This window comes from Chaetodon trifascialis, chromosome 21, assembly GCF_039877785.1.
Source record: "Chaetodon trifascialis isolate fChaTrf1 chromosome 21, fChaTrf1.hap1, whole genome shotgun sequence".
NCBI lineage: Eukaryota > Metazoa > Chordata > Actinopteri > Chaetodontiformes > Chaetodontidae > Chaetodon > Chaetodon trifascialis.
In genome coordinates this window covers 11,136,571-11,160,420 of record NC_092076.1, presented here as the reverse complement: position 1 = coordinate 11,160,420, position 23,850 = coordinate 11,136,571, and the positions used below count along the sequence as shown (strand labels likewise).

General features: G+C 42.6%; 2 protein-coding genes across 2 annotated transcripts in view; one reads left to right on the top strand and one right to left on the bottom strand.

The window, feature by feature from the left end:
* Positions 1 to 553: 553 nt before the first annotated feature.
* LOC139349444 (double C2-like domain-containing protein alpha) lies at positions 554 to 22,863 on the bottom strand. Its single transcript, XM_070990246.1, has 11 exons — positions 22,533 to 22,863; positions 18,118 to 18,479; positions 16,984 to 17,063; positions 15,932 to 16,006; positions 15,544 to 15,653; positions 12,695 to 12,821; positions 10,780 to 10,839; positions 6,265 to 6,464; positions 4,386 to 4,467; positions 3,992 to 4,088; positions 554 to 2,386 (listed from the first exon to the last, which is right to left on the bottom strand). The coding sequence occupies exons 1-11, from the start codon at positions 22,562 to 22,564 to the stop codon at positions 2,250 to 2,252; spliced, it is 1,362 nt and encodes a 453-aa protein (XP_070846347.1). The 5' UTR covers positions 22,565 to 22,863; the 3' UTR covers positions 554 to 2,249.
* adprh (ADP-ribosylarginine hydrolase) overlaps positions 21,028 to 23,850 on the top strand; it is a 23,643-nt gene continuing 20,820 nt past the window's right edge. The window contains exon 1 of the mRNA XM_070990249.1: positions 21,028 to 21,280. The gene's annotated coding sequence lies outside the window, so the exon portion shown is untranslated. The remainder of the gene's footprint in view (positions 21,281 to 23,850) is intronic.

Sequence of the window (23,850 nt, the reverse complement as noted above, 5' to 3'; positions counted from 1 at the left end):
GTGGACCTGCAGAGGACAGACGTCTATGGTGTTTGTCAGTATATCCAAGAGCACAGGGAGGAACAAACAGTGACTAAGATGAAACTGTAGTCGCCGTCTCTGATTTCACAATGAGCTCCTTTCCCACTCAGAATGCACAAGAAAATGCTCAATAATCAGAAACTGTACAGCTATGTGTTTTTCTCGTCTATTCAAAATGTAGATTGAGCCTCTGTCCCGAAGTCCATGACTCTGCTTCTGACTCACAACAGGATACATGATCTGGGGCACTGAGCAGCAGTGTATTATCAAAAACATCCCGATGTCCTGACGCTGATGCTGACCTCTGACCTCTGACCTCCCTGCCAAATGGAACAAATACAAAGTTCAATAAAGTATGCTGAGATCGATAGAATATTCCAGGATGGTGATAAGGTAGATAGATAGATAAATAGATAAATAGATGACCTCCACATGAATCCAGTCTGTGAGCCACTGAAAATGACCCACTGAAATTTTCACAGGAGAATTCAAACCACATCAACTCAGACAGTCAAATATTTCAATATTTCAGTGGGATTTAAATTTCAATATTTATTATACAGTAAAGATAAAACTTACGGCTATTTTTGGCTTCCTTATATGTTTGCAGGTGAAAAGTTTGTTCTAATCTGACCAATCACAGGCCATCACAGAATCATAGGTTTCCACAAGAACAAGAGTCCAAAGTGTCTAACCAACACAGATGTTTGTGTTGATGTTCTTGCACCTGTGCTCCTCAGACACACCTGCTGGATCACTTCTGCCCACATGGCTGTGAGAGATGAGGCTGCAGTTGCAGATCCTGGAGGCCAGGTGGCAGTATTGGCTTTATTGGATTGCCACTGAGCAATACGTAAACATTAGAGAGGCCACTGAGCAGACACACTAGAAATTCAGGGACGCACACCATCAATAAATATGAATGTTTTATGAAAAAAAAAAGAAAACAATCATGCACACTTTAAGTTCCAGAAGACAAACATCCAAAGCAAGTGAACACAATATATATTTACATATGAACACCACAGGTGTTTTCAGCATGCCTCTTTTACCACGAGACCCAGCACAGACAAAACCTGCATTTTAGTTAATGCAATCCATAGAAAAGCAGCAGCCATGGAGCGTAATCAGACAACACTGTGCTCTATACACCATTCATATTTGTAATTTAGATATGCAACAAAGGCTGATGATTTTATTTACTGTGTGACCGCGCACAGCTCTCTGAATCGCCTGTTAATTACATCTCTGTTCTCTTCCATACATATTCAGGATTGTGAAGTAAGATTAGGTTCATCAACGTGTCACCAACAAGAAACTGACACAGTGATATTAAAGCTGACACATTAAACAACTGTGAACAACATAAAAAAACCTCTTACTCTTTAATTAAACAATAGTAAAGAAAAGATCTTAAGTCAATCAGAGCAAAACACCTCAGGAGAATTGGGAACAACACAATGATTTTGTCCTGCTGCAGAGCCTGGCACATATTTAGTTTGCTCCATAGACACCAAACATGCAAGTAACTGACACAAACCATCAACATGGAAGAACCAATTATCTTATTAGATTATGCTGTCTGCTGGCAATCCAATGGCGATCAGGTCAATAGATACAAAACACTCAGTATTAAGACCACTTGGAAATCTTCGGAAGCATTAGGCAAAACATTATTGCGAGGGAGAGGTATGTGCACTGTGAGACGGATGGTCGTAACGGAGGACTTTTAATGCCAGCAGTCAATGAAAAGAACAGGCTGAACGTAATGAGAGCAAGCAAACCTGACAAGAGGGACGAAGTGCAGAATAATTCAACTTTCCCTCATTATATTCTCCTTCCACAGGAATTCAATTTCTCTTGTTGATTGGGATCTGACAAGTTTGGAGCAGCACAGGGGAGCATTTAGATTGACATTAAATCCACAAAGGGACATGGAGCTCTATGAATATGATTATGAAAATTATCATACTGTCAGCTTTGTGGTGTGGACAGTTTCCCAGATTTGCATCAAGTCTATTTAGATCCAAGATTGGAGTATTGATCTCTGAATGTGACCCCCTTTGGGCATGTTGTTGTGAATTATGGTCTCATTTAAGACACAAAGTAAGCCAGATATTAATCCTTCGTAGTCATGCAGAAAATCCTCCGAGCATGCGATGAAACGTCTCTCATGCCGAGTCTTCAGCTCAGTCTCTCCAGTGTCAGCACAGTGGATGAGGATCAGTTCATTCCTGCAGCGTGGATCCAGGCAGCTCGTTGGTCAGCGTGTGCCAGCGCTCCACCTTCTTGCCCTTGTTCTTCAGACAGTCTATCCAGTGCTGCAGAGTGTCTCCCTGTGAGTGACACCCTAAGGACACACCGCCTAACCAGTGCACAGACAACACAGAAAGTCAGTGACACCTGAAGACTGATGTAAAAATGAAGAGGTCAATTTATGTCACCGTTGTCAGGAACTGACAAGATTTTGCAAATGAACAAATGGATATTAGGACACCCCTGGTCAAAATTTCTTCTACTGTGAATAACTAAGAAAGTAAAAGGTGACCTGATTTCTGGACAGCATAAAGTTAAAGGTAACACATCTCCTCAATACTTCAAATTCTATAACTTTTTTAACGTTCCCTGCATGATCGATCCACCTCTGCGCTGGACAGTTGGAGAGGTGCTCTTTTCATGAAATTCTGCACCCCTTTTCCTCCGAACATAACTTCATTGTGGCCAAAAGTTCTATTTTAACTTCCAACTTTCCAAAATATATCAGGCTTGTTGAGGTGTTCCTTTGCAAATGTCTGACATTGAATTTTGTGGTGAGGATGCAGGAAGGTTTGCAGGTCATGTTTGTGCAGGCGTTGTTGCAGAGCACAACAGTGCACCATCATCGCAGAGACTGCTAAATCTCCATGATCGTTTGCAGCCAAACAGGGATTTTGATTTGATTTTCTAGCAATCCAACAAGCCATTCTCTCAGAACAGTTTCTTGGTTTTCTAGACTTGAGTTTGACCTCCACCACTCCTGTTAAATGACATTTCTTAATTACAAACTGAGGACGCAGCTACCTGAGAACACTTAGCTATCTTTTTTAATCCTTTTTTAGCACAATGACTGTTTACAAGCCATAGCACTGACAAGCTAATTAAGGTCAGCGACCTTCGTAAAAGTTATCTGAGAGCTCAAACCTCTTGGGGTGCCCAAACGTTTGCTTGCCACCATAGTATAAACAGGTGTTTCCTGTAAGAGTTGGTGTAATTAACTGTAGCTTCAAGCTACACCTTTCTGATCTATGGAAGATCTTCTGCACTGTTTTCTGTTCTACTGCTTTATTAGCAGTAATTGCATATTTTGTTGCCTTTTTTTGCTTGATTTGCTAGAGCAATTACTTACAGACAGAAATCAGTTTTAGTTTCAAATTAAATTGAGCTGAGAGCCAAAGAGCAGAAAATCTTATTTCCTTTTTATTGCAAAAGTCAACTTAAATATATGGTAAGGTACTGAATAGCAACAGTTTTCCAATTAAGTTTCTGTGATTCTAACTGTGAACAATTACAGTCTTTTTGGGAAATACAACTGCATCTATCTGACTTGCTTTTAGAGTTTTACTTCTTCAGTAGACATTGTTGATAACAATAAAGAATTTGATCTCTACCTACACAAAGTCTTCAAATTCAATTCAGGAACAGGAGTAAATGTAAGTACTTACTCACACTCTAACTAAGTATAGTATAAAGCTCATTTTCAGCCAAAATGTCACTGGCACCCTTTTGGCAACCAAACCCTGCAAATTACACCCAGTGCCGCACTCGGATCATAGCAGATAATGGAGAACATCCTAAAATATCTTCAGCAACATCTGCCATGGGTACAACATTATTACACTGCTAATAAACTAGCGAGCCAGTTAATTAGTAATGCCAAATAAACACCAGCAGGAACAGATTAGCTGCCAGCGTGTTTGTGGTGTCACCTCACCGATGAAGTCATTGGACTTTCCCAGGTCGTAGTCCCACACCGTGACCTCCAGCGTCTTGGTGGCTAACTCTGAGAAGGTGATTTCATAGAAGAACTCCTGCGTGAAAACAAATAGGGAGAAGGATGAGCGGTTGAGAGCAAAGGTCAGAAGATCACGCCGAACACACGTGTTGCTCCTCTTCTATGAATCTCCACTAATGAGGCAGCAGATCAGGGTACGCAGACAGTAATTGGCTGTCTAGCAAAAGTGCTGCACAAACTTTGCATGCAGTGGAGGGTCTCTGGAGGTGGACACTCTAAATGAGCATGTCTTCACGTTTAAACATTGTGAGTGCGCTTCTTGCTTCCACAGTTATGCACATGCACGTACGCAAACATAAACATCGACGTATACCTCATTAAACTCCGGGTTGAGAGTCTTTTTTATGACCGCTGTTTTGTGCTTGGATTTCTTATGAACGTCTGGCTTGAGGTACCTGAGACAGAGGAACGTGATGCCATTACATTATCACTCACAGGTCAGAGCACTGCTGAAAGGAATATTTCTGTTAAGTACTGATGGTACAATAGCTGCAAATACCAGTGATGACTACATTAAAGTGGGAGTGAGTTCATGCATACAGATAATCATTATGTTCTTGCAGGAATTACTGTCGATGATAGATTTTGACAGATTTCTGTCATTGACTATGACTTCATTCTTAGTTTCTTCTTAACTGATGAATGATTCAGAAAAAGTATTTATTTAAAGGAACAGTTCCATATTTTTGGATATAGGCTTATTTGTTGTCTTGCCAAGAGTCATATCTATGCAGGCAATTTAAAGATATAGTCAGCAGCTTGCTATCTTAGCTTAGCATAAAGACTGGAAACAGAGGGAAACAGCTAGCCTTCTTCTGTCCATCAGCCTACCACTTGACCTCTGGACAGAACCAGGCTGCCTGTTTTCCCATAATTTAGTGTTTATGCTGAGATAAGATAAGCAGCTGCTGGCTGCATATTTACAGCACATATATGACAGTGGCCTCCATCTGCCCATCTAACTCTCAGCAGGAGAGTTAATGAACATATTCCCAAAAACGTTCAACAATCCCTGGAAAGATCTGATGTATTTTATTGTGGAACTAACCATGTGTGAGTGTGAGGGCCGATCAGTTATTCCTTCACCAACACAGCACAGATTGAAATAGCTTAGCATCCCCTCTCTGGGTGTCATTAAATTCTCAGGATATTTTTAAGCCAGCTGGAAGGAGCGTGGCAAAATCTCTCTTCACATTTGCTTTCCACCCACCACCCACATCTCAGAGAGCGTATGTTCCCACACGCTCTCAGACACAACAAAGCATCTGGGAAAAAGCTCCCGCCAAAGGGCAAAGATGCGAGCACGCATCCGAATTGAAACAAGGTGCACGATGTATTATTATGGATGTGCGCGGGATGCATGTGTAGGTTCAGTGGGTGTTAAGAAGGAGGGAGAAAGCTTGAGTTTAAGGCATGACGGGAAAAGGAGAAGGGAGATTGGTGTGCATGAATGTGTGTGATGACAGGTTGTTTAGTGTTTTACTCGTTCCACAAACAACCTCAAAGCCAGAGCCAGCACTCAGGAGAGCACTGAGTGAAAAAGAGGGGGATTTTAAGGCTCATTTGTCCAGTCTCTGTCAGGGTGCATCATTCAACCCAGGGACCTTCTTGCCCTCCCTGCCACACACACAAACACACACACACACACACACACAGTGACACACACGGTATTGCTTTTCTTTCATCATGAGTAATGAAACTCCAAATGACCTCTATGACACCAACAATAGCATCCAACTCTGCCTCCTCCATGATGCAGTACGCCCATAACATTAGATCATGTCAATCCATTTTGAAGGCTGTCAATACACACACACACACACACACTGTTATCATTATCTTGATGAATGAGTGATACATTTCACAATGGCATCCACTTGTGTGAAAGCTGTCCTCATTTGTCACCGTTATCTTATGCGGGGTTAACTCAGGCCATCTATCACTCATGATTGGTGACAGAAGGTGATTCATGGGGCCAATACATGTAAGCCAACGGACAGTTGGCGGCGGTGGTGAGGGAGATGGATTGGTCATGTGGAAATCGTTCTGAAATGAGGGTCATGAAATGTTGTGTATTAATTATTTTCTCTGCCCAACGATTGAAAAAATATTTTTGCTAATATAGCAATTACACCATTTCAAGCAATGAAATACACGATGGCACACAGTTAGTGGTTTGATGTCATCCTTACGTTTTAACGTAGGGGTCTGAGTAGCCGTTGACGTCCATGGCTGCCAGGTGGGCGCAGCGCTTGACGCCCACACACAGCCCGCCACGAGCCCTCTCCTTGGCCTCACCCTTCACATCGCCATCAGTGGCTGGGGGGAGGTACTGCAGGCAGAGCAGCAAACGGCCTCTCTCCTCTAGACTTCTCTGCTGCTCAGTCTCCCACTGACAGGAAGAGGGATACAAGACAGGGAAACATCAGGAAAAGGGTGTTTGAGCGGCATTTGTAGATTAGTGATTTAAGGCTCAGTGTTAAAAGGATGCCTCTACTGGAAATGATGCATCAGATGAGCTGATGAAAAAGGCAACAGTGTTAAAGTTTAAAGCTGCTGTAATCGATGTTTTTATATTACTATTGGATTAAATGACTGTGTAGTGTAAAAGGGGTCACTCAAACCCCCACAGAATTATGATCAAATTCTGCACTACAGAGCTAAAAAACTCCCTTTTAAAAGCTTATTGGTTTGATTTACGGACCAAAATCATTTCGTCTCACTCTCAGCTCACATCAGTGTCATTTCCAGATGCAGAGGCAGCTGTTTTCAGTGAAAAGGCCCTGATAAACCCAATGCACGCTACCTGCTCAGCCCAAACGACAGATTAAGTCAGAGACCAGTTGGTAAAAACAGTAAAACATTTACGAGAAGAATTCTTTTGAATTAACTCTTCTAGGGTGAAATGCATCGTAACGTAACGTAATTACACACACACACACACACACACACACACACACACACACACACACACACACACACACACACACACACACACACACACACTCCCTCAGGAGTTGGTCACAAGCAAAACAGAGCCAAAAGGAGAGTGAACTTGTGGACTTCAAAACGAATGCTAATGATTCGCTGTGTCTGTTTGATGTGTAAATAAGCCACAGCTGCTTGCTAAGATGCTCGCTATGATCATCTTAATATGGTGATAATATGTCAATGTTGTGTTTCCTCAGGCCACAAAATCAATTGATGCAGGTTTAAGGCTGCAGTAGTGCAGATCTTCCTACAGCGACAGCAGAAATCAAAGCAAACACGTAGAACTTATTCTGGACAGAAGCCTCCACTGACACTTCGACGGGAAAGCTCTGTTTGAACCTTAAACACAACTTCAGATGAAACTCATCATGTCTTTAAGACCCAGACCCAGAGCTCTTTAAGAACCAGACTGAATCCAACTGTTATTACCAAATTTGAGAGTCAAAGGTTTTTTTTTTCATTGCTAAAAATAAGCTTAAACTAATGCAATGCATTGACTAAACTCTTTTCCTCTGCTCACTTAGCATATCTGCCTGCAATACATAACGCCTAATATTGAAGACAAATGCAGCAGTCAGGAAAAAACGGCATGTAGAGCCACAATATTCTCACATATAACTCAATGAATTAAGGGTTTATTTAGACCAGAGCTGGTGATTGTTGGAACAGTGGAAAGACAAACCATTATGATTTGGGGTTTTGTTTCTTTTGAGTTTGAATGAAGGGTTTATTTTCTGTTTTATAGGGAAATTAGGTGTAGGAATATTTCTTTTCTATGCATTGTGTGAGCTTATTTATTACACTAATATATAAACGGAGGTGGTTGATTAGAAAATGTAAATATATTGCCTGACCCCATTATACAGCAACATCTATCTAAAGGTTAAATGTTACTCGTCATGCCAGAACAAGCAAGGCTGTAGCTTCAAAAACCCTGAGTGCATTGAACTGAGCAAAGGTGAGTTTTATTGTATAGAAATTTAACCTTTTATGTGAAAGAAGAAAAATACATAGTGTCCTCTTTTAGTTGTTACATGGAACTTTATGTCCTTCACTGTAATATAGTTCATCTCTCCTCTCTCTCATAAGCAGGCACTGTTTATTGTTAAGAGCTCGGCGACTTTCCTCTAACGTTTGAGCTCATCTGCTGCAGCTCAGAAACAAACCTAGCTATCTCTGACATTGTAATGGACAGGTGTGCAGCTGGTCCGATGTCTTGGACTAACCTTAAAGTCACATTAATGCACTTTGTCACTCATTTCTTGAGTATTTTCCGTCGACAACGTCAAACTGTTTCCACAGCATCTGACGACAGGCCGAACAACAGCACAGATTCAAAGTGACAGATGAAAGAAAGCGAGGAAGCAGCAGCAGAGGGTGAAGAAGGGGAAGATGATGTTCTCACAGGACCGTGACTCACCCTCATGGCCAGCAGCACCAATACATGTATGTTATTTATAGGAAAGATGCACATTTGTTATTTCAGGCTTTTCATCACTGCAGGTGCATTGAGTTACATTTGACGTTCCAGCAGGAGAAAATGGAAAAGGTTTGGTTTTATTGCCTCTAATGTAATTTTAATGTAAAATGGATTCCATCAATCCTCCACTGTATTTTTCACTGAATCTCTCCTCTGTCCTTCTTATCTCTCCATCTCTCATTAAGTCTTATCTACGGGTGTGAGGTGGACATAGCCGGGAAGATCAATACGCCACACGCCCCACACTCCTCCATGCTCCTCCCTCCCATTCTTTAATTGTCACAACAGCTTGTTCCCTCTCGTCCTCCTAATTCTCTCTTCCTTATTTCCCTCCTCTTCTTGTCTGTATGTTTTTTTGGGGGCGACTCGTCACTGCTGCCAACAGGCCGTTCACCATCTGTCGTGACTGAGTAAGAGACTTTAAAACTTGCAATTACTGAGGATAATTTGCACCAGGTATCTGGTAATGAAACAGCTCAGACCTTCACAGATCAATAGAGAGCAACTCATTAGGGAGGGTGGAAATAAACAGGCATTAATGTGGAGCCAGGCACACACAGTGACAGGTGAGTGGGAAAGAGATTCATTTGTTTGTAGATTTGCAAGGCTAGAGAGCTTGCAAGATGACCAGCAGATACATTAAACAAAGCATTACATCAGCCATTTGGTTTGACCCCTTCATTGATTTACCCAGTATGTGACCAGAGGAGCGGCTCTAAAAGCACTGCTGTGTCTAAAACAACCGGGCCATGCAGCAGCTCTGAACCTGGATCGTGGACCAGACCACCAGACCTAAAAATCATGTATGCTTTAAATTTTTTATGTAACCTGTGAAATGAAAAATAGCATTATATCATTTATATCCTCTCAGAAATGAAAGGTTGGATTTACAGGCAATACGAAACACTCTTGCTGCACTTATTCGGTCTGGTATGACCAGTGGCACACACACACACACACTCACACACGCACACACGAACAAACACAAAAATGGGTGAAAAAGAGACACAGTTGAAATGATTACTTTGACAGTCGATCAATGGCCCTTGTCACCCTTTAAGCCAATATGCCAGACCTTCGCTTGCTTATTTAGCTAATGTTAGCAAACTTTAGGTAGATGCTACTGCAATATAATAACATTACTGAGTCAGCTCATAAACTTTATGAATCTCTCTCTGCAGTACTGTTACACTACGTTTTAGCTTTGTCCTGTACGTGTCACTTTTGCCACAGTGGCTGCTGTTCATGGAAGTTACACAGTTTCACTTTAATGTGAACTGTAAAGTTTTACATATTGACATGTATTTTACCATTTTTCGCAACAGCCCTTAGCAGCCATTCATTTTCATTCACTTCCATTGCAAAAAAAATCAAACTCAATTATCCACTTTGATCACAGATTAATTGGAAATGTACTGCATTTAATTAAACCACACCAATAAATTAATGGCAGTTTAATGGATTAGATAACTCAAGCTGCTAATTGATTGTCTTCCAGAAAGGAATTGAAAACTATCAGATCTCTGGAAAGGTGGAAAACATGCATTCAAATGGTTTGCAAAATAGTTTGCAGTGATAAGTGTACACAATTTGTGGTCAGTGCTTTAAAGGACCACTGTGTAGGATTTAGTGGCATCTAGTGATGAGGTTGCAGATTGCAACTGATTGAAAACCCCTTGTTTCACCCTCCATTAATAAGGTATAAGGCCCTCTCTGGAGTCAATGTTTGGTTTGTCCATTCTGGGCTACTGTAGAAACATGGCAGTCCAACATGGTGGACTCTGTGGAAGAGGACCCACTCCCTCTGCAGATATAAAGAGCCCATTCTAAGGTAATAGAAACACAGCAAACATGAATATTATATTACGCTTCCTCTTCCTCCTCCTCTAAATCCTCTAAATCCTCTAAATCCTACACACTGGACCTTTAATTTCAATGGCAGACATCTTAACCTACAAGTCCTGCCAAAAAAAAGGACAGATGGCATTAGATCTGATTCATTTCACTTGTTAGATGTAAACAGTAAAAGTTGTTGCTCTCATACTTTTAGGATATTATTTTGGCGCCAGCCATGTAGTCTCAAATCGGTTAAGGGGAACAAAACACAGCCAGGTTGAAAGATGGACTGTAAGGACAGACAGACAGACAGACAGACAGACAGACAGACAGACAGACAGACAGACAGACAGACAGAAGGAGGGTCATATTGACCAGAACAGAGGACTCATGTGGTTACCTCTCTCAGGTAGCAGGAGATTCCTCTCAGGGCTGTGCTCATCGCAGTCGGGGAAGGCAGCTGGAGGCAGAGAAAGAAAAATTAGAGAAGAAGACAAAAAAACAAGGGGATATGACTGACAGAAAGGCTGCGGAAGCAGGTTAGAGGAGCAAAGGATGAAGAGAAAGCATGGACATATCGAGTCAAGGGGTGAAACCACTTTGAAAATGACAGGCCTGACACAGCGTCAGGTTCGCAGGATGAGAGAGGGGCTTCGCTGTTTGATCGCAGAGTGGCCACCAGCCTCAGAGGACCAATCTAATACCAACAGCCCTTTGCAGCTCATGAAGAACAAAAACCCAGCATCCTCCCACCCCTTTTCACACATGCCCCCGCCCACTCTCCACCACTTTTATTTTTTAATCCATTTGTTTCTCATCTCTCTCACTTGCTCTCTCTGTCCATTGATGCCCCCCCTCCCCTCCCTTTATTCTCCCAATCTCTATGTACCCTTTTCCCATGTGTCACCCAGCTGACATTTAGCCTGCACAAAAAGCTATTTGTGGGCTATAAGAATAGATGCCACACTCAGTCCTGTTTACCTAATACTTCCTCTCAGGGAAAAATCGTCTCAATTGTATGTCAGCAAGCCAATCGACACCACTGTCCTTTGGGTGGTTTTGGTCTGGGGCTGTTAGCTGCCTTTATTTCCAAGAAAGAGACATCTTTTATGCTATATACCATGCAATGATATTTGATGCAACCGTGTACTTTAAACACTGTGACAACAGTTTGTGGATGGCCTTCCCTGTTTCAAAATGGCACTGCCGCTGTGCATAAGGTGAGGGACATAATGACATGTCTTTCCAGTTTGGTGTGGCAGCAGTGGCCTGACTGAGCAAATCCCTGCAGGCAGGCTTTAAAATCTGCTAGAAAGTTGTCCTAGAAGAGGCATATTAATGCCCATGGTTTGGGATTTTGGGAGTGATGTGTTGAGCAATCACATCTGGGTGTTACACTCAAGTGTGTGCATACTTTACTTAAGTGTCCACATATTTTTGGCCATGTGACGTAACTTATTACGATACTAATGGTTAAAAAGGATAATAAATAAATTCCTTTTTTTTACAACCTCGCAAGCCCAGAGTTGTTCTTATTAATGGCTAATGGCTGATCTATTAAGCATTAGTAAATGACTAACCATTAATAAAAGCATTAGGTACAACTTATAAACTCTTTCTAAAGTACGATCTGATCTTTAAAGGAGGAGTTTGATGTTTTGGCTTAAGCTTCTCATCTATTTCTCAGCCAGAAAACAAGTGTGTTGTATTTGTTCTTATTTATTATCACTATGTCTGAAGTTCCCCGTTCTAAATGTGCCTTTTATCTTCACTGTTATTGCCATCTTCACCAGTAAAACAGATTGTTTAGCTATAAAACGCCTGCCTCAGCACATTTCTGTCTCACAGCCCTAATAAAGGAGGTTCTTGCTTTAAGCGTTTCCGATTATGTTTGTTTGCTGCTTCCCCTCAAACATCATGCTTACTCTCAAGCATTCGCTCGGCTCTGTTGCTGACGGTGCTGCAGTGATGGCACAGACACGCTGGCGTATGAGGCCCAGGTGTGTGGTAATCATTAGAGTGGATACTTGTGTCTACTAAATATCGACATTTTAACACCTCCCTGTTGGCGCATAAACAAGGGAGGCAGGAAGCCGTCCCCCTTCAGCTCATTCCCCCCATCCCTCCATCTTTTTCACCACATCTTTTTTAAAAGATGAGGTTGTGAGTCAGACAGGAAGCCTTAATATATTGAATATTACTGTACCCTCCAGTGAAATATCTCCCTAATACACTCATTTTCTTCTTTCCTTCCTTTCAGTCTTTCTTTCCTATCCTCCCTTTAGTTCTTTCTGCCGCCCCTCTCTTCTTCTCACAGGAGGTGGATGCTCCAGACAGATGTTAAAGTGTTTGGTCTGGTCCGGCTTCACGCGGCGGAGGGCCACCCGCGACTCCCCGATGAACTCATTATGTGTCAGCTTGTCTTCGTCACACACAGACACCCTGGGAGTGAGAGGCAGAAGAGGGAGGGGGAGGTACAAATGAGAAAAAGCGTGAGACGGCGATGGGGAGTGATGCAAACATGAATAAGATGCTGATAAGTGAGGCTGAGGCAGAGCTAGAAAATGTAAGTGGAAAGATGTAATTTGCTCTTGTGTGTGTGAGGGGAGGTGGCAGTCAAACAAATTTACATTTTATCACTCATTTAATTATTCCTAATGTTGTGGCAACTTTATAATGGGGGAGGGAAACTGTTGACATAAACCTGACCCAAATTAAAGAGCACACAGTCAGAAAAAACACCTACGCATAAACCCAGCATCTGTGTACACACATTGTGCAAGGAATTACCATTTTCTCTCCCGTGGCAATTTAGTGTGAAAGTGCATCATGCAAGTCAATCCATATTTATGGGTCTGGCAAACTTTTACACCTGCCACACCATCAGTCGAAATGCATAAATGGCTGTGAGCAGCAGAGAGGAGTGAAGGAGATGGAGGGAGGCTGGATATGTGAAATCAAAAGCAAGCGAGGGATGGAGTGACGTGGGTGAGAGGGAGAGATAAATTGCCTTTTTCTGTGCTTTATGTAAATGTGAGTGAAAGATGTGCGAGAAAAAGAAGAAAACTAAGAATGCAATCTGTCAGAGGTCCAGATGTGAATATGCTGTCTCTTGGCCTGTTGTTTTATTCAGCTTCTAACTAAATTCATTACCACAGGAACAAAACATCGCAGTCACCTGCCGCCTTCAGGTTCCGGTAATAAAACATGGTATTGCAGAAATGTAGAAGGTGCAAGGGGCCAGTTGCCTGGGGATACCAGATATGTGCTGGCATTCCCCAAGAGGTAATTTCTGGGCTAGTAGCTTATTATCCAAAAGGATGTCTGGACCCTTCAGAATCAAAATGCCGTGAAAATAGGGAGGAATGAAAATGGAAGACAGAGAAACGTGGAATATGAGGCAAAAAAAAAGACAAGGAGAATAAAGAGAGATGAAACCAGCCAGGGCTGAGAGGTGAAAGATGGTGTGATACATGGATGAGTAACAGACAGCTGATCCAAAGGGCTTGAGGATGGAGTGGTGAGTGAGCATATAGGTCAAAGAGTCAAGTGTGAAGTGCAGAGTCATTACAATGTGAAACAGACATGCAGTAATGTACACATTTTACTGCCACTGTGACAGCTCACATTTCCGTCTACATCAAAAAGATGTCATGTCAGTAAAGCGGTGTGATAAATGTAATCACACGCGCTGTCACCAGCTTAAATGTCCATGTCAGTCATGTAATGTTCTGATGCTGTATGAAGAGCAGGAATCCATTACAGGCTTTTCTGCTGCTGCAGGGCAAGTAGGTGATGACACCTTTCGGACTGGCTCTTATGGGAGCTCATTACTGCCAGAAATAAGGAAACGTTATACATTATGAAAGTGAAAAAATATATAAATATAAAAACATATATGACTGTGCTGATGATATGATATCACTGTGCTAAAGCTAATTGTCCAATAGCCTACAGATGGTTGTGAATTAACTAAAGCCATTAAAAAAGATTGTAAATCATGACTTCCTGTCGCCATACAGCTTGTCGCCTGTGCATGCTGGTTTGAAGTTGAGAGCAAACATGATTTCCAGTTAAAAAGTACGAGCTCTGCCCGTTTTCAACGCGCGGCATAGCTTGTGGTCGCAATCTCGTGGAGTTCTGGTCGAATGAAACTGCTCTCAGAGAAGAAATCAGAAACCCCCCCTTTTCTGTGATCAGATTTCTTCCTACATTGGAAGTGTGGAAATGCGATAACAAATTTCAAGTCTGGGAAGAAATCCTTTTATTTATGAGGGACTGGAGCCAAACTGAGCATTGATTTTTGAAGACAGCTGAAATATTTTCTGCATGTCTACATGTCTACCATGTAGACACAGTGGAAGGAGCCTTGCATTGCACTGTTACTCTCTGTTTAAAAAAACCACTCCTCACCACAAGAAAAGAAAGACTCAAATCCTTGAAAACCTGCAGCTCTTTCATGATATCTATCACTTAAAAGAGATTTATGCAGATGTAAACAAAGCGATTAAATTCAGTCTCTGAATAAAAGAACACATTTCAAACATCGACATGTTTACACACTTCAGTAGGTTAAACTTCCTGCCTCCTGATCTTTAAACTCCTGTGTGGAATTAATACAGTGTCGGAGGCCGGCTGTAGGGCCAGTTTCTCTAATTTCCCCTGAGACATTAACGTCAATCGTATTTAAATCCCACTCCCACATGTGCTGTGGCAAAGTTTTAGTCACAGGCAGAGACAATTCACAGCTTTTGTCACCTCTGGAGGGGGTCAATGAAATTAAAACACCCCGCGGTGCTTAGTCTGACCTCAATCTGTCACTGCAGCTTGAACAGAGAAAAAGGCAGGGAGAAAGATGGAAAGAAAGACCAAGAGAGAGGGCTGGTTTGGAACAAGTCTGATCCTCGTGGACAGGAGAGATGTGAGGACAGGGAGGAACGAAGCTGAGGTGGCGAAGGATCAAAGCATCAGCGGAGGTAGGAAGACAGTGAAACAGAGATAGGATAAAGGCCTATAAACCGAAAGCAAAAGATTCTGCGATTGAGATAGATGATAAGAAATCCTTTGAAAGCGAGAGCCGGTTTTCGGATGGGCAAGACAGAACAGAGAGGCAGGAAGTGAAGGAGACAGAAATAGCACAAAAGCTTCTACAGCAAACATTTACCGGAGTGTTTTGCGGTACATGTCTTCCTCTGTGATTCCACAGTAGGTGAGTGTCTCGTTCCACACAGGGTTCAGCGTGTTGCGAACAGTCTTGGTTTTCAATTTATTAGCCTGTGCATCAAAGCAGAGAGGAGAGAAAAATAATAATGTAACTCAAAGCTCTTTCTCCAAGCTGCAAACAGCAAACAACCTCAACGGGAAAACAATTTCTTCTTGGCTAGAAGGTCGTTTTATTTTCGTGCAGATTTACTGGCCTGCACTTGCACTTTCATAATGTAGCTCGAAATTATATCTAGACTTGAATATGCACTCAAAAGTCCTGGGCAACAGGTTACCAAAGAGCTTTTTTTCAGTAGGGACATAACTATATTCTGTTAGTGAAGTCAGACCTTGCAGGCACCCGGCAGCAGGTGCAGCTTGACATAAGGATCAGCCAAACCGTTGAAATCCATCGGCTTCAGACCCTGATAGAGACAGAGAGAGGCTATAAGAGAGGGGATATGATATAATTGGTGGAGAACATTGTGTAAGCTGCCAACACCTCTGAAATTAAAAAAAAACTAATAAAACTAAATTAGCAGACTTAGAGGTGCAAGGTTCATTTACAAATTGAATCTAAAGCACAGAGGTAGAGAGGAAGGGAAGGCGGCTTTTAATTTGACATGTAGTTTCAGTTAACCAGTCAGCCATATAGAGCAGAGGACATACGGACCATTTTAAAAACAATGGAAAAACTGAGGATGAGAACTGACATAATGAAAAGATGTAATACATTTACCTCAAGTCTATGTAACTCCAGACCTTTCTCAAACTAATGAAAGAATATCAAGTCTGAAGCGCCTTCAGATGGGGCATGAATTTTGAAGTAAAGTTTACCTGAAATATGAACAGGTGCAATTCTTCATTTTGATGCTGTCACCATAAAAACCATCATGCAGGTCTCTTTGACCCGTGACCACAGCAGGCTTTCATTTTAAAGTAGTGATTGCACCCATTTAGACCAAGAGTCCACAGCCGTGCTAGCAGCTCTCTGAGGCTGTACTTGGCTTAGAGGCGCACGCTAATGTCAGCATGTTAGACGATGCTGACGTGTCGATGTAGCAGGTATAATGTTGCCGTGTGACATGTTCACAATCTTCATTTAATGTGTTAGCCTGGTAATATTTGTTAATTAGCCTCATGGTGGCCTTAAAGTCAATAAAATTTATTGTCTGGGAACCATACAAGTACAAAATGTTATGGCCCTCCATCCAATATTTGTTGAGATATTACAGTCTAGGTCAAAGGCTGGACCGACCAACAGACATCGCATCCTGAGAGCCACGATGATAGCAGGACTACTAACAGGAGTCGTTCTTTGATTGACAGGCTGCAGCTTTTTGTGTCACAGGTTGGACACACGAATCTGCCTTTAATGGAGTTTTCAGAGGACAGTATTTACCTTCGCTCTCAGGACTGTGCAGCGTAAGGAGCTGGTGGCCCTCTCATACAGTAGGTCAAACTCTAACGTCCCCAAAGAGGCTGGAAGGCAGGAGATGAAAGGGAAAAAAAGTTCAGTGTGCTGCTTTGGTGACTTCTTTTCAGCTGATGACCTTATTACCTTGTACAGAGAATTATGGCAGGATGTGTCTGCACTTACCCCATTATGCCTCATTTAACTCACTCCAACGCTGAGAGTGGGATGAAATCATTGATACCACTGGTAAATATAAGGTGAACGCTAGTTGCTGGTTTTTAACATAGACTGGAAAATGTGTGAAACAGCCAGCCCGGCTCTGCTTAAAGGTAACAGAAATCACTTACCAGAACATCTAAAGCTCAACACATTATATCTTGTTTAATCATAAGACCACAGGAAATGACTTCGCCGGCCAGAAATGGTCCAGTGCAGAGTCAAAACCACAGTGTGTCATTTTCAGACTGAACAAACATAGATCATGTTAAATAGTTAAGTTTGGAAGTACTGGTAGGTGGATTTTTTTTTTTTTTACTACCTTTGCCTACACTTCCTGTCTCCAAAGTGGGCACGGTCCCCTCTCTTCTCCATCACCATGAGGCCTTTTTAACACTAATGCATTGAGAATACAACACAACTCTAGATATTACCATTATCTGCTATCTTAATATGCTCACTTGCTGAGTGTCTTGCTGAGACACAGGAAGGGCTCGTAAGAAGTTAATTTCCTCCTGATATGCCTGTCTGAAAAATGCCATTTCAGTGTGTGCAAGATATGTGGCTTATGAAAAATGGGTCCAGCATTTACTATGGAGTCTCACGCTAGCAATAGATCTCACTTCAGAGGTCGTTGGCTCAAATGAGAAATCTGATTTTGTTTCATTCGGTGTAAATTCAAAGACCCATTATTTAAAAAAATCCCTAAGAATTTGATAGTAAATCTTTCGCCATCATCTTTGTAAACTCTGCTGTGCGACAACGTAAAGTTTGACAGAACCTCAGTTTTGTTTTCTCTGTTCTTGCTGTCTTCTTCCAAACCCACATCTGTGCTGAGTTCATTTAAATTCTCCGGCTGAAGCGGCTTTAGCGAATCCAAGTTATGACTTTCAGGTGACTCACTGTTATCATCACTGTCACAGCTGTCGATCTCGATGGAGGTGTCCATGCTACTCATGGCTGACAGTGAGCCTCCTCCGCCCGCCGCCCCTGGTAACAGCGGTGATAACAGGCTGCTGCTCCCTCCTCCTTCTCCTCCTCCTCCAACAGCCCCTCCACCTTGACCTGCGTTGCTAGGGCTGAGCGCGGTGGGAGCTGGCACCTGATTGGGCGAGAGCGGCTCTGAGAAGGAGGAAGTGGGCGAAAGGCGAGGGAAGTAGGCAGAGATTTGGCGGATGGGGCGGATGGGGCCTGGACATACGTCGATGGCCATGTGCTCCTGGATGGAGATACCTAAACGTTTTCCTTTTCGCACAGTCATAGGGCTGCAGGGAAAGAGACAAATAGATGGAGGAAGAGATGGAAAGTTAAATCACATGACTTTTCGGCAACAACAATTGAAATTTCGGAAAGCATTCATCCAGAACGAGCTAAAGCGAAGACGCTGATCCACAGATATGAGCTGCCATTCTCAATTTCACCTCCGCTATCCGAAGCAGAACAAGGTGAATGTCGTAAGATGGTTCCTGATAAATAAGATGTTTTCCTGTGTCTGGCCATCTCTGAGATACCATCAACATAAGTGGAGTTTCTCATTTGCCATAAGAAGAAGAACTTGTGGTACAAAGCGTTTATCTGCTCTCACGCTGAAACCTCCTTCAACATAATTAGAACTCTTAAAAAGAAAGACATTACTCATAAGATGACAAAATACAGCAGAGGATGGGCGCACATTTGCATTTCAATTGAATACATCTGAATAAACTCAAGCCTATCAGGGAGGATAAAGGATAATGAACAATAGGGGTCTCCCCCGATTCCTAATCATTCTCGATGAAATTGCATCGCGCGTGAGCCACCAAGGCATGCATGTTATCTAAAGTGCTCAACAGTCCTCCATAACAGATAGGTAATTATGGAAGGAAGTCGTCACTGGCTGGAGCCTCTTCAGTACACTTGGCTGGAGTCAAGAGTCCTGATGATTATATACAGTTGTGGTAGCAGAGAATGGAGTTGACCACAAGGCTGATGTGTCTGCTGTCTTCCCAAAATAAAAAAAGAGGGGGGTGGATTACAAATATCTCACAGCTTTTGTTTTCCAAAGACAGCAGGCCTTGAGGGGGCGTTCTGTCCTCAATACTGAACAAATTCCCCCCCCTTCTGCTCTGTCTGCATTAATCGATTGAAACTGAGAAGTGAATATTTGCACGGTGAATATTTGCACTTCCCCTGGGTTGCCTGTAAGTCGAACATCTGTGAAGTTTAGAAATGTCAAAGAGAATCTCAAGACTCAGAGAGGAAGGCTTAAATAAACAGACAGGGATAGCGGCCATATTGACATTATTCTGGTGACGGAATGGCCTGAAATTAATCCCCACAAACAGAAGTAAGGGGAAAATCAGGAATGAGTATTTTATGATGATCCTTATTCAATCATTGGAAGAATTGGATGATCTCAAACCTGAATCCATAATAAAGGTTCAACATACTCTTATTCGCTCTCTTGCCGAGAGTTATATGAGAAGATTGCTACCTCATGAATGTCTGAAAGGTCATTACAGCCAGTAATTAAAAAAGTTACTGCGCCGGCCAAGAAATAATCCCATGTGTATGTGGTGTAAGTGAGGGTAAAAACAAAATGTAGCACGTTAATTAGTGAGATTTACTGTTAGTGGATTTTATCTCCTTTGGACAGAGCCAGGCTAGCCGTTTACCCCCCGTTTCAAGACTTAATGCTAAGCTAAGCTAACCGGCTGCAGCTTCATATTTACCATACAGTAAACAAGAGTGGTGTTGAGCTTCTCAAAATGTCAAACTCTCACTTTATAGTGAGGTTTTGCTTCTTCAATGACTGTGAATATGAGGTTCTTCAGAAATAAAATGATTCCTCATTTTGTCCTACTTCCGCTTGTGGGGTCAAAACCTGCAAACAGATTAATTTCAGGCCCTTCAGTCATCAGGATGAAGTCGATATGACCAGTGATGAACTGGCTCCGGCTCTGTCGCCTCTGACTGCTGACCTTCAGCAGAATACAGGCAGTGAGGGTCATTTGTCATGTATGGTCCAGTCTCTGTGCTGTGAGCAGTGGGTGATACACACCACCGCTCATCCAGCGTTGCCTTGGCTGGAGATGAAACAAACTTTCCAAATGCGCTGCTGTGTGCCAGCCTGCGAACGTCCGCAACTCATTTGACTGAAAGGACTTTGACAGACCACTGGCTCTGGAATGGACCATGATGGACATCTTGCCTTTGGAATATCTGCAGCAGCCATTTCGGTGCCATTCAGGACCACAATAGCAAAATTAATGACTTTTGAAGCCGGAAAACTGGTCAGAGTTCATCATGGCTCAATTAAGTAGCACAGAGATAATTTCAGACTCAGGACAAGACACCACGATTCTTGTGAGGTGGATGAATGTAGAGAGAAGATGAACCGCAGCTCGTCACAGCCACCGTGCCATAAATCACTTCGGTCTGACACAACAATGAAAAAGAAATAATCTACAATTAAGTGGATTGCGAGACATTAAGGAGAAGGTGAAAACAAGTTAATGAAACTCCCTGTGATGATGATGATTTTGGCCAGAATTGATTAAAAGATTAATTAACTCGGATGAGGAGATAATAATGATTGTTCCTATGAATAATACATAATCCCTCAAAGCACACACACACACACACACACACACACACACAAACATATCAATACGTTCACACAAGCATGCCAGCAAACATATGTACAGATACACTTTCATCGGATCATTAATTCATCCCTCTACACACACACACACACACATGCGCACGCACGCACACACACACCGGGCAGCTGTTGCGGGCTTGTGAGCGAGTGTCTGTTGATATAATGTGTGCAGTCAGTCGCCTCGCAGTCCTGCCAGAGGTGGCCGTAAGCTGGAGCAGCCGGAGCACCATCACCACCACCATCACCAGCAGCACACGTACAGCCCGGGAGGGCCTGGTGGCTCGCAGCTCGCGGGGAAGCAGAAGCTCACAGCGAGATCGTGATTGATCGCGCTCATGCTGCCAGTTGGAATCTCTCTCATCTCCTCTTTTCATCATCATCTCACTGCTGAGGCGTGTGGCACTGCACGCTCGAAATAATAAGGTACAGATTTCCCCTCGCACTTCACAGATTTTTATGCACTAAACCTTGTTTGCATACACGACTCTCAGCCTTGGAGGTGAACAACTTGACATAATTCCTATAAGCTACAAGATAATGGCCCAACATGTCCACAGCAGCTACATACAGTTGCCTTATGGCTATTGGTTATGCAACCACATGCAGTATGCAGTATATCCTGCACTCCCCCCTGTACATACATTTGAAGGATTTCATATGTTTCCAGCTTTGAGAGGGAGGAACAGAGCTGACAGAAGCCGGCAGTCAGGAATATCTTTGTGCAACATGCGACCTCCCCTCCTCCTCTTTCAGCTGCTTCACTTTAAATTAGAGTCACATCACAATATGGATGCACTCTCTCTCTCAATCCCCCACCTCAATAATCCACCTCTTCTCGTCATATCCCCTCTTTATCTCTGCCATTATCACTCCATCAATCTTTCTCAGACACTGTTATTCCACCTGTAGGTATGCGAGGATCTCTCTCTCTCTATCTCGCGACTAGTTTTTTTCTTCTCTTGTGTCCTACATACAATGGGCCCCTGCGGCGGGCTGCGTTCACCTTTAAATAACAAGCTGCTGGCTGACAGGCAGATGGTATAGTACAGTGCTGCACACTGTAGCTACTCATTAGAGCTTGACAGTCAGCACATCATTTATAGCTAACCACAGTGACAGGAGCACTTGTCAATTAGAGCCAAGTTATTTTCAGGCAGCCAGGGATGAGTAAACTTCAAAGTGTGTGAGTGACAGTTCGCGTGTGTGTGTGTGTCTCATGTGTCAGTGTGTGTTTGAAGGCTTAAAGAAAAGTGAAGGAGCAGGTAAAAAGGAAAACAGGCTACCACATGTTGCACCTGCTTGCTGTGTGAGAACAGCACAGAATAAAATGTGTTTTTCTCTCAATCTGGGTTTTGCTGCCTTAGTTTCATATCTGTAATGCGGTTAACAAAGAAAAAACACACACACACACACACACACACACACACACACACACACACACACACACACACACACACACACACACACACACACACACACACACACACAGATCCAAAAAGGCAAGAAAAGTGAAGATGCAATGATATCGTTAGGGAGGAGGAAAGAAAAGGTTTTTTAAAAGAGGAGGTGTGAAATATAAAGGTGCATGTCATGCAGAGAAATGACATATAGATCACAAAATTCACATTACAACCTGTCTGCATTTCAGAGTAAAAGAATAAAAATGTTGACTTACCTCACTGATAGTGCAAGTGTGAAACTCCTCATAAAAAAGGGGGGGATTCCAGCACGGAGAGGAGAGGGAGACTAACTAACAGGTGGCGAAGAGAGGAGCAAAAACTAGAGAGAGAGAGAGGGAGAGAGAGGGAGAGAGGGACAGAGTGAGCTCTACGCATATCATTAAAAATTAAATGCACGAATAGTTCAAGTTGAGATGAAAATGAGGAGCAGAGGGGAAGAGAGGGGAGAGCGGCATGCTGGCGGAGGAGGAGGAGGAGGATGGAGGGAGTGGAGGAAGAGAGAGGGAGGCAGCGGGGAGTTATTCCTTGACATTCTGTTGTGCATGTGACTGTTTCGCCTCACTCGCCCCACCACCACCACCACCACCACCACCACCACCACCACCACACACACACACACACACACAACTTGTTTTTGTCACTGGGGAGGACGCTGCATTGACTTACATTCATTCCTTGAAGACTTAAAGTGAACCACAGTGGACAAAGCCTTTCTTCATGTCAACAAATCCCAACCAACAATGGATTTACCGTACAAACAATCGTTGCCTGATAGAGCGAAATAAAACTGAACATTCACAAAAATATTTACACAAATGGCATCAATTCCGCCAATTTAGTCACACGGTGTGCTACTAGACGTCTCAATCAAAACAATAACAGAGGATGATGTTGTGAAGTAGCTTGGAATCATGGGAGATGTTGTCTTCATTGTTAAACGAGCACCATTGCTGCTAAAAAAAAAATAATCATGCTCCATCACGAGTGAGAAATACATTAATCAGTGGAGTGGCAGGCTAGCTCATTCATCGACTTCCTTCATCCCTCTCCGATGTATCATCTGATGTTTCCCCAGAAGTTGTAGCGACTAGAGAGGGTCAATGGCGCCATTGACAGGCAACCAAATGAAACGCACCGTTACCTGGAATAAAATGACAGATTTCTGTGAGTTTGAACACAACTTAACTAATTATACAACATAGGTCTAATTGTGTTCAGTTTAATGCGTAAATGTTAAACATTGTGCCTTAAAAAGAGTTATACTCTGGTTGTTTGTACTTGGCTTCATTTGCTCATGAACTGCTACAAATCGGTAACACAACAGCTATAACTGGGTCATTTTAATTGCCCTAATTAATTAGCTACCGCTGGAAAAGCACAAAGCAAAAAGGCTCCGAGCGGATGAATAACCTGTTGTTTGTTAAGAAATAGTTCCAGCCCATCACCCCCTTAAAAGCCCAGTATCCCTACAAATCAAGGCCATATTGATCCAACCTGCAATCATAATTTACAACCAATGATAACCTTCAGTGT